Source organism: Castor canadensis, chromosome 8, assembly GCF_047511655.1.
Source record: "Castor canadensis chromosome 8, mCasCan1.hap1v2, whole genome shotgun sequence".
NCBI classification, from domain to species: domain Eukaryota; kingdom Metazoa; phylum Chordata; class Mammalia; order Rodentia; family Castoridae; genus Castor; species Castor canadensis.
Genome location: NC_133393.1, coordinates 26522598 through 26534443, shown reverse-complemented (window position 1 = coordinate 26534443; position 11846 = coordinate 26522598). Strand labels below are relative to the sequence as shown.

Below are 11846 nucleotides of genomic sequence, written 5' to 3'. Positions count from 1 at the left end.
TGAAGTCTGTTTTACCAAATATGATTATAGCTACCCCCACATACTTTGGGGTCCATTTACTAGGAAAATCTTTTTTCAGATTTCCACCCTAAACAATGTTTGTTTTTGACAGTGAGATACATTTCTTCTAGGCAACACATGGTCAAGTCTTGCTTTTTGATCCACTCTGGCAATCTTTGATTGCAGAATTGAGACCATTAACATTCAGTGTTAATATTGAAAAGTTATGTAGTGTTTCCTGTCATTTTGTTATGTTTGTTGCTTTTCTAATCTTCTTTTTCTAACCTAGCTGGCTATTGGGATTTATTTTTCCTATATTTTCAAGGTGGTTTATCTTCCTCTGCTGTATGTAGGATTTATTTAAGTATCTTCTACAGTGCTGGCTTAGTGGTTATGAATTTCCTCTTGTTTTTGTTTATCATTGACATTTTTATTTCTCCTTCCATTATAAGGGATAGATTTGCTGGATATAATAATCTACATTGACAGTTATTTTCTTTCAGAATATGTCATGACATGATATGTTCCAGCCCACCCCCCTTGCTTTTAGAGTTTCTGCTGAACAATCTATTTTTCCGATAGGTTTGCCTTTATATGTAACTTACTGCTTCTCTCTTGCAGCTTTCAATATTCTTTCTTTGTTGTATATATTTAGTGTTTTAACTATACTTTGTCTAGGGATATTCTTTTCTGATCTTCTGTTTGGTAAATGACCCTTTCTTAATATTGGGGAAGTTTTCTGCTATTATTTGTTGAATATATTTTCTATGCTTTTAGCTTGTATATCTCCTCCTTCTGTAACTATGATTGGTAGGTTTGGTCTTTCACTGGTGTCCCAGAAGTGTTCCATGATCCTTTCATATTTTCATAGTATTTTTTCTTTGTCTGACTGATATCATTCCTCTACTTAATCTTCAGTCCCTGATACTCTATTTTCAACTTGTTGCATTCTATTAACAAGGCTTTCAATTGAGATTTTTATTTGGTTTATTGAACTTTTCAATCTCAGAACTTCAATTTGATTTTTTTCAGGATTTCTATATTTTTATTTAATTCCACCTTTATATCCTGCATCATCTTCCTTATTTCATTCAGCTGCTTATTCAAATTCTCTTTGAGTTTGTCCAACTGTTTCTTTGTATCCTCTTTGAATTCATTCAAGTGTTTTAACATTTCATCTTCAATTTCATTAGCAATTCTTATAATTGTTCTTTTGAGTTCATTTTTTAAAAATTTCTTCCACTTCACTTTTGTTCAAGTCTTTTATTGTGGAATTGCTGACTTCGGAGGAGACCTGTTGTCTTGTGTGTTTTGTTTTGTATGCTAATTGTATTTCTATGTTGGGATTTATGCATCTGAGGCCAATTTGTTAGTTGGAAGTTTTAAACACCTGTAATCTTTTTACTGAAATAGTCCCAATGATCAGGTAGGACAAGGTAGTGGCCAGTTGAATGTCTATTTCTCACCACTGGAGTAGAAAGTATGGCTCAGTAGCCAAGCATTTTCCTATACTCAGGGCACTAGGTATGATCCCCAGCATTGCTCAGATGGTGGCAAACTTTCTGCCGTATGATTCAGCAATACTACTCCTAGGGACATACCTGAAGGAATATTAAGTCAGGTCACAACAAAGACACCTGCACATCCATGTTTATTGTGGCATTATTCATAATAGCTAGCCTATGGAAATGGCCAAGATGCCCCACTAATGATGAATGGATTAAGAAAATATGGCACGTATATACAATGGATTTTATTCAGCCACAAAGAAGAAAGAAATTTTGTTGTTTCAGGTTAATGGATGAAACCGAAGAACATCATGTTAAATAAAGTTAGCCAGGTTCAGAAAGCCAAAAGTCACATTTTTTTCTCTCATGTTTGGAATATACATCTAACACAAACATGGCAATACTGTGAAGAACAGGTCATGCTAAGGGGAAGTCACATACAAGAGGGGGAGGGTAAAAGATGGAAGTTAAGAAGGCAAATATGGTTGACATTCTCTATACAAGAATGAATCTAGAATTTTTAAACCAGTCAAAACCACCATAAGAAAGGGACAAAAGTAAAAAGAAGAAAAAAATAGAGGAGATGAACCAAATCAGGCTATAACACATATATACATGTATGCATAGATACAAGGAAATTTCTTGTGCTGCTGTCTTAAATAAGCAAAAATGTCTTTTTCTTCTTTTCTCATACAAAATCAGAGAACAGGAGAGTAGAACAGGTTCTACTTGGAGAGCTTGGTAATGGTGGGTGGGGGGAAGAGTTGGGGAAATGGTGAAGGAGGGTGAATATGGTAAAATACTGTGTACACATGTATGTAAATGGAAAAATGGTGTCTATTGAAACTATTCCAGGAATGGGGGGTGGGATACTGGAGGAGAATGGTAAAGGGGTGAACTCAAGTATGATATATTTGATATAAGAACTTTCATAAATGCCACAATATTCCCCCAACCAGCATAACAATAAAAAAAAAAAAGAACTGTAAAAAAAAAAAGAAGAGCAAGAGGGTTGATTTCCTGCTTCTGGGCTGCTTTCTGCATAGACACTTCCCTTCTTTGTGCACTGGGAACTGCTCTTGGCTGCAGGGAGATTTATAGCTTGTGAGATAGGTAGGTTCCCACTTATTCCACACACATCCTGTGTGTTCCCAAGGGTAATAAGTATATGAGCCCCATGGTGACCCCTGAATGTGTCAGAGAATGGGGAGAAAACAGAACATGGAGTTTTGCACTGGCTGGGGGAGAGCTAAGGAAACTAAACCACTCTACTAGCTGTTCTCAATGCTGACAAACCCTGCCCAGCAGCTCCCCTCCTTTTGTGGAGGAGGAGATTGTGGAAGTTTCATAATCCAGAGGGTTTGCACTTGGGCCTTCAGTTCTGACTATCAGCAAACAAATGCCAGGATGCTATTCTCAAGAGACAGGTCTTGATGATTTCAGGCCCTGACCAACTGTTTACCTCTTAGGGGTCAGGAAAGGCTGTAGGATTCAAGTGATCCAGTGTGTTTTGGCACAGGGCTCCAACACATGCAGTAGTCAACACACATAACCAGAAAGCAGAATACTCTCTCATGGTCTCAGTGTTTTGTTTCCATCTTAGCTTCAGGCAATGGGACTCAGTACTGGCCAGGGAGAGTGAGCTCTCCAAACCCCATTAGGCCCTAAGGTACCAGGACCCTGTGCTGCTAGCACTTCTAGGGTGGTTTCCCACAATTTGACCTCTCTGTGGGGCCACATCAAACCCTCTTCTTCTCCTTGACAATCTCTTGTGGTCTTGTCTTACCCAGACCCTGCGACTGGGTTTCCCAAGACTATCTGAGCCATGGTGGTCCTTGGTTTATGGATCCTGGGGTATAACAGTCTCAAAACAACAGGCCCTCCCTAAAATGGTGCCTAGCTATTGCCCTCTTAGATAAGGGGAGTAGCAGAATGTCTTCCTTCACCAAGGTTACCCTTCCACACCAGACCAGTCACTGACAGATCTTCACACTGGGTTTAAGGTTTGTAGAAAGTATAGGCTTGTCTTGCAGTTAGAATTGGCTGTCTGTTTTACCTTGTAATGGTATTTGAGGTTCCACTTCCCCTTCCCAGGAAGCTGGGGAGAGGCTTAGAACTGTTTGCTGCTTTTTTTTTTTCTGCCTTAGTTTGTGGTTTTCAGCCAACCTTTCTGCTTCTTTATGTATTTCAGCTTTCTTGTTTCCTCTTTTATTGATTCCTGATGCTCTTCCTCTCTTTTTGTCTTTGAAATGTAATCCCTCATTTGTTTCCATGACTCTCTTCTCATTAACACAATCACACAGAAGAAGTTTCTTGACTCATTCTTCTTATATTCTGGAATTTTGAGAATTAAATGAGTGAATACATATAAACAACTCCAAACCATAACTTATATACAATGAACATACAATAAATGTTTTTTATGTTATTTTTGCATTATAAAAAACAACATGGAGTGGATAATGTGAAGAATATATAATGAACTCCTGCATAGCAGTAAGAATGGAAACTCAATAAAAAGATAGACAAACTCCATTGAATGTGTAACTATTATTATATAGTTTGAATATATATCAGATCACAACGGACATCTCTTGAATAAATTAGTTTTACTTATTTATTTTTTACCTGAGAGTTGCCATAAGACATGAGTATATACATTGGAAATACCAGTGCTTTTTGACAAGAAAATTAAGGAAAATAATTTTTTCATGAAGAGTATGAATTAAAAGGAACAAAAGCAAATTATTTGCTGAATCCCTCTTTCTTTGCTATCCACAGAACCACAGAAATAAATAGTATAACATTAAATATAATCACTTTTCTCTACAAATAAAAAGGATGTCACCACCACAGATTTCTTAACTTTTATTGCCAGCTTTCTTTCCATTTTATACCCTAGAGTATTTCCAGGGAGGTTCCCAGGTAGACAAAGTGAACTCATACCTCTGAGAAAATGAAATGAAAGTTTATTAAAACACTGTATTAGCCCACTGAGACATGTGTTGTCCATGGATAGGAAAATAAAGAGCAAATATAATTAAGAAAACAGGAAAAAATGGAACACCACATAGGAATTTCACAAGTGTGGGAAGTTATAGTATTTATTCTTACATCAATCCTGCTCAGAATCAGCAGACACTATCTCTTCGGATTTCTATGTCTGGAGAGCTATGCCTCATTAAATGGCAGGAGAATTGCAGAATGACAAGGAGAAGTTTCTGAAGATGAAGGATTTATGCTGCAATCACAAGAAGTATTAATTTAAATATTTTTCAGTTTTTATAATTACTGATAATATAATCAAGTAAAACTTTCTTCCTAGTGATTGTGAACACTCAATCAGGTAAGCGTACACCTGGAAGTTGCCTGTATTTTCTGTTAGTGAGTGATCTGCTTGTAATTATTAACTCTCAGTGCCAAGGATTTAGAACTGGTTTCTCAGTCTAAATCAGTCTGCTGTGGACTTCTCATTGAGATTGAGAGTTATGAAGCCACATAATTTCTATGTTCTTACAGCCATGTCTCATCACTATTCAACATGCCTGATTCCCTAAACATTTAAGATGCCAAATCTGAAATGTCTAATTATTAAAATTGGTACAGATGAGTCTGATTGCTAATTTTCCATAAACATTAGGCAAACATTTTCCCATATGTGTTTTGGTATAAATTTGTTTTTGGTCAGAGAATCATAAATAATATTTGGCATATGACTTCTATTTTAAAGAGAAGTGTCAAATATTTTTAAAAACGTAAAATATGCATGACTGTGAAAGAAAACTACACTGAGCTACTTGAAGACAACTCTTCACAGAAGTGTAGAAGAAGTTAGATCATTTCTCAAAAATTCTCCTAACTATCCAGCTCAGAATCCAAAAGTTTTTCCTAGCTCATTAGTTTTGTTTAGCCTAGTAACAGCCAATTATTTTCTTCTCCCTTTTGCAATTTCTTAAACCTTGAGTGATTACCTGTTTGTAGGAAGCACCTCAAAATCAGCATCTTTTCAACTTTCTATCAGTTCTTAGAGGTCTCTTGCTACCTCTCAGTTACGTTTCCCACACATGCTTGCTTCTTCCCTTCTGATAGACAAAAGCTAATTCACTACATCTTTAAATGAAAGGGACAAAAAGGAAGTCCCTGCATGTAATTGTGTCTGCTTTCAGCACTGTATCTTAAAGAGATAATTGAGGTCCTTTGCAAATAATGGAGGAAAATGTCAATTCAGCAAGTTTCTGCCTTTCAGTCAATGATGAAAATTTAGTCAAATGTTAAATATTTTAGAATTAACCTATTTACAATTCCTCATGAGTTTTAACATTCACTGAAGAAAAACTACTCTTTCAACTATGTAAATGAAGTGAAAAAAAAAGGTACTTTCCTTTAGGAAAAAAAACACAACTTTCTACAGCAAATAGAGAAAACTAATTTTTGAAATGAGAAGAGCAGAAAATTTCCAGCAACTTTGGAGAAAACTGCTTTAAGATAGACATAATTCTAAGGTCGCAAAAGATGACACAATTACCGGTGTCCTATTAATGGAGCTAGAAGAGAAGAAGGTAAAGTTTCTTATTATTGAAGAGTATGTTTATTTCAGGCAAAATAAAAATAGGTTTAAGAAAATCAGCCTTAAGAAAAGGTAGGATTTTTGATAGTTTATTATATTTTTAATTAATATACATTAAAAATACCAGGCGGTTTCATTGTGGTGATTCCATACAATGTACTTTGAACAACTTCACCCCCTTTATTATATTTCCATTTCCTCTTTCTCTTCCCCCTTTTTCAAACACTGCTTGGTAGGTTTTATTATGCTGTGAGAAGACAGATTTTTAAGGATAATGAAACAATAGAAACTTTGAGGAAAATAAGTAATTTGGGAATCTATTTCTAAAATATTTAATGCCTCAGCTTATGGGAAGACACTAAGCCCATCATCAGATCCAGTACTGAGAAAATTTTATGTATACATCTAGTCAAGCTATCATGTGATTCATGTGGTATGTTTGTTATTATGGTAGGGATTCATGATGTTGGATCAAAATGTAAATGTTCATAGTGAGGGAAAATGAGGGCTGGTGTCTTACTCCAAATCCCTAAAAGAAAGAAAACATAATGACACATCTAATAAATTTTAAAATGTTTGAGTCACTGTCCACAACAGACATGTTGTCTTAATATTTAATGGTCTAATGAGTGCATACTACACAAAATCTGAGGTGGGACTTTGGAAAACAATACTTTCTCAAAACTTTTTTTTTTGTAAGAAAATAATTGGTTGGAAAGGCAAATCCACACTAGGGATAATGTGCCACAAATTATCTTTTCTTTTAAGCAATGGCGAATCAAACATCAGAAAATGAATTTATCCTCCTGGGAGTGACAGATATTCAAGAATTGGACCCTTTTCTCTTTGCTCTTTTCCTCACTGTCTACTTTGTCAATGTGGCTGGGAATGGAACCATCCTAAAAGTTGTCATCTCTGATTCAAGACTCCACTCACCTATGTATTTCTTCTTAGGAAATCTGTCATGTCTAGACATCTGTTTCTCCACAGTGACACTGCCAAAGATGCTAGAGAACTTCCTCTCCACAAACAAAGCAACTTCTTTCTTGGGATGCATAAGTCAGCTTCATTTCTTCCACTTCCTGGGAAGCACCGAGGCCATGTTGTTGGCTGTGATGGCGTTTGACCGCTTTGTGGCTATCTGCAAACCACTTCATTACACTGTCATTGTGAATCCTCAGCTCTGTGCCCTGATGGCTGTCACTGTCTGGACCATTGGTTTCTTCCATGCCCTAATGCACTCCATAATGACGTCTCGTTTGAACTTCTGTGGTTCCAACCATATCCATCACTTCTTCTGTGATGTTAAGCCATTGCTGGAGCTGGCCTGTGGGAACACTGAGCTCAACCAGCGGCTGCTCAATACTGTCACAGGGACCATCGCCATGGGTCCCTTCTTTCTCACACTTCTCTCCTACTTTTACATTATCACTCATCTCTTCCTCAAGACCCATTCCTGCAGCATGCTTCACAAAGCACTGTCCACTTGCGCCTCCCACTTCACCGTAGTTTTTCTTTTTTACACTCCTGTTCTCTTTATTTACATCCGACCTGCCTCAGGGAGCTCCCTGGACCAGGACCGGGTCATTGCCATCATGTACACTGTGGTGACTCCTGCTCTAAACCCATTGATCTATACTTTGAGGAATAAGAAAGTAAAAGGTGCCTTGAACAGGATGATCAGCAAAAAGCTTTGACGTGATGTAATCTTCTGAGGTATTTTAAACATGAAAGCAATAAGAACAATGAGATGTCAAATTATATTGTTAATTAAATTGCTTAGAATATGTATTAAAGATATGTATGGAAAGACATTGGGGAAAATAGATTCTACTTGTATTTAACAACACATTGTATTTAAGTGAAATTTGAATGAATGTGATTCTTAGGACCCTAATGCTGATTTTTTTGGGGGATGTCAGGTTACAAAACTTACTTGGTATCCTTTCTTATGTATTTATATGTAATATCAGTTATATAATATGCCCATGTATTGAGTAGATGGATAACATTTAGGTCTGTTTATATGTAGGATCCCTCTAGTTTAACATACTGTAATATGATCAATAAATTATAATGCTTTTATATTTTGATGATTTTAATGTACTATCATGGCCACCCCATTGGAAAAATGAATTCTGACTAACATATGAGTTAAGAAAGCATTTTGAGAGTATGGCCTAACTTATTTTTGAAACAGGGAAGCCAACAAGTAATTAAAATAAATAACAAGGGGAAGAGTAAGATGGCAGATTAGAGACAACAAGCACTTTCCTACATCCTCACAAGTCTGAAACAAAACAATAGGTGTGCGCCTGCCAGAAGTGGAGTATAGTGTGAAAAAGCACAAAACTATAACAGTAAACATCAATTAGTTAGAGACTAGGTGAAACCCAGAAATATTAAACTTCACATCTTCAGAGAAATAATGGACCCCAACATAGGGCACTAGGCAAAATGGGGGTAGAGAATCATCTTCCCCATATTAGGCTTTAAGCAAAAGACAAAAGGAAAGCCTCAGTGAGCTCCACAAGTGTACAATCTGGTACTTTGCAAAAACATATTTTAAGACAGAATACCTACAATGTGTGCAGCAAGCATTTTCCAGAGAAGGGGTTTGCTGTGACTCTTAATATACTCACTGGTGCCATGGTGGGATTCATCTTAAAACTTACAGTCAAACCTTTCAAATGAGTAGAGCAAAACACTGTGCATTTTTCTTTTACTGAGCTCTAAAGACCTCCTCATCTCCACTCACTGAGACACCACCCTGAGAATCAGTTTGGGCTCAGGAAAACAATTGAGAATCTATTGCAAATGCAAGGATACAGGTGGTGACTGTGACACAAGTTCCTCCAGAGGCACCTGCACACCCATGTTTATTGCAATGCTATTCACAATAGCCAAGTTATGGAAACAACCAAGATGCCCCACTACTGATGAATGGATCAAGAAAACATGGTACTTGTAGGCAATGGAATTTTACTCAGCCATGAAGAAGAATGAAATCTTATCATTTGCAGGTAAATGGATGGAACTGGAGAACATCATTCTGAGCAAGGTCAGCCAGGCTCAGAAGACCAAAAATCATATGTTCTCCCTCATATGCGGACTTTAGATCTAGGGCAAATGCAGCAATGTGGTTGGACTTGATCACATGACAAGGGGAGAGCACATATGGGAGATATAAGAATAGGTAGAAAACCCAAAACATGAAAGCGTTTGATGCCCCCACTTCAGAAGAACTAATACAGAAACCTTAAAGTGACAGAGGTTATCATGAGCAGGGGATCAGGAACCAATGTAAAGATCAGTTAGAGTTGAATCAACATGGGTGGTAACACATGGGTACATGAAAGCAATAGTAGAAATCTCTCTGTATAGCTATCCTTAACACAACTAGCAAAAACACTTTGTCTTCCTTATTAAGCTTATGTCATTTCTTCAAGAAAATTAGTGATAAGGGCAGAACAGGATCTGCCTGGAACTGAGGCAGGGAGAGAGGATGGGTGGGGGAGGGGGGAAGGTTGGGGAGGAGGGCAGGTTGGAGAAATGACCCAAACAATGTATGCACATGTGAATAAATGAAAAAAAAATACAAAGAACTCAAAAAATTACACAAAATCAACAAAGAACCCAGTCAATAGTCAGGCCAATTCCATTTGTAATAGACTGGAACTAGATCCCTGTCTCTACCTCTGTACTAAAATCAATACATGTGGATCAAAGACCTTAATGTAAGACTTAAACTTTGAAACTTCCTTAGGAAAACATAAGGAAAATACTGGAAGATATAGTCATAGACAACAACTTCCTGAATAGTACTCAATAGTTCAGCAAACAAGAGAAGGGATTGACAAAGGGATTGCATCAAACTAAAAAGCTTCTGCACAGCAAAGAAAATAGTCACTAGAATGAAGATATAACCCACAGAATGGGAAAGAATCTTTGCCTGCTACACATCTGACGGGATTAATGACTAGAATATATAAGGTGCTTAAAAAGCTAAATTCCAAAAGAACCAATAACTCAATTAATAAATTGGAAAATGAATTGAACAAATACTTCTTGAAAAAAGTACAAATAGCCAACAAATACATAAAGAAATATTCAACATCCTTAGCTATCAAGAAAATACAAATAAAAACAACACTGAGATTTTATCTCATCCCACCGAGAATGGCTATCATCACAAATTCAAACCACAACAAATACTGGCAAGGATGAGTGTAAAAAAAAATCCTTATATTCTGTTGGTGGGGATGTAAATTATTGCAGTCACTATGGAAAGCAGAATGGATGTTCCTTTAAAATAGTAAAAGTTGAACTACCATATGACCAGGTGATAACATTCTTGGGCATATATCTAAAGGAACTTAAGTCATGATGCCATAGAGACAGTTGTGTGTCCATGTTTATTACGGCATTAATCACAATCATGAAGTTTTAGAATCATTCTGGATGCCCTTCAACCAATGAATGGATGAAGAAAATATGGTATATATAAACAGTAAAGAATTATTAAATCATAAAGAAGAATGAAATGCTGTTTGCAGGATAATGGATGGAACTGGAGATCATCATGTTAAGCAAAATAAGCAAGGTTCAAAAGGACAAAAATTGCATGTTCTCTCTCATATGCAGAATCTAGACATAAATATATATACAAAAACATGATAAAATCTGGGGACTCTCTGGGGGAGACAAGTGGGAGGGGGAAAAGAAAAGAGAATGATGGGGGGAACAATGTCAAATTACATTGTGTCTGTACAAAGGTGGCACAAGCCAACTCACTGAAGTCTGTTGATAAAAAGAGGAGAAGGGTAACTGAGAAAGACTAAAAGAGTTATAACTTAGAATTATATGTATCCTTCAAAATATCACAATCTCACTGGCTGAACAGAATGAATTTCTCTGGGGTCTTGTTAAGGCTCTTAAATCCTTACTTTCTTTTGGATTGTAGTTATAGTTTTAGAAAAAAATACATGGACAAGTTAATTAAACAAATAGTTCTCAAAAGAAAAAGGAATAATATCAATTAATAAATGAAAAATGTTGAACATCCTAAGCCATATGGAAAATGCAAACCAGAACTACATCTCACCCAGACAGAATGACTATCACCAAGAAAATATAAAACAAGAAATGCTGTAAGGAAAATGTATCCCTTACACACTGTTGATTGGATAAATCACTGTATCTACTATGGAAATCCATATGGAGATTCTTCAAATTTCTAAAGATAGAAGTACCATATGATATAGCTGTACCACTTCTTAGTATACACTCAAAAGAATCTAACTCAGTGTGCAATGGAGATTCTTGCATACCCATGTTTATGGGAACATTAGCCACACTAGCCAAGTTATGACTCAGACTACCTGCCCATCAACAGATAAATGGAGATATATATATATATATATATATATATATATATATATATATATATTGCATATACACAATGGAGTATTATTCAGCTATAAAGAAGAATTAAATTATAACATTTTTGAGAAAATGGATAGAACCAGAGATCATGATGTCAGATGAAATAAGTCAGTCTCATGTAGACAAGTATCATAAGTTTTCTCTTATTTTAGAATCCAGGTGAGGGAAAAAAAAGGGAATTAAAAGAAGGAATGTTACAAATGTGGAAGTGGAAAAAGAGGAGGCAGAAAGGCAGATAATAGAGGGGATGAATATGATTGAAGTACATTATGTTAAGTATATGCAATGGAATTACATAACCCATTAAGTTGCACAATTAATATATG

The 11846-nt window shown here is 36.2% G+C and overlaps 1 protein-coding gene across 1 annotated transcript; it reads left to right on the top strand.

Annotated features, from left to right (window-relative positions):
• The first annotated feature begins 6845 nt into the window (after positions 1 to 6845).
• LOC109674183 (olfactory receptor 12D1-like) lies at positions 6846 to 7772 on the top strand. Its single transcript, XM_074081710.1, has one exon. The coding sequence runs from the start codon at positions 6846 to 6848 to the stop codon at positions 7770 to 7772; it is 927 nt and encodes a 308-aa protein (XP_073937811.1).
• Positions 7773 to 11846: the final 4074 nt, after the last annotated feature.

Bases quoted from the DNA above. Each gene is read 5' to 3' on its own strand.
- LOC109674183 (XM_074081710.1), top strand. From the start codon at position 6,846: ATGGCGAATCAAACATCAGAAAATGAATTTATCCTCCTGGGAGTGACA.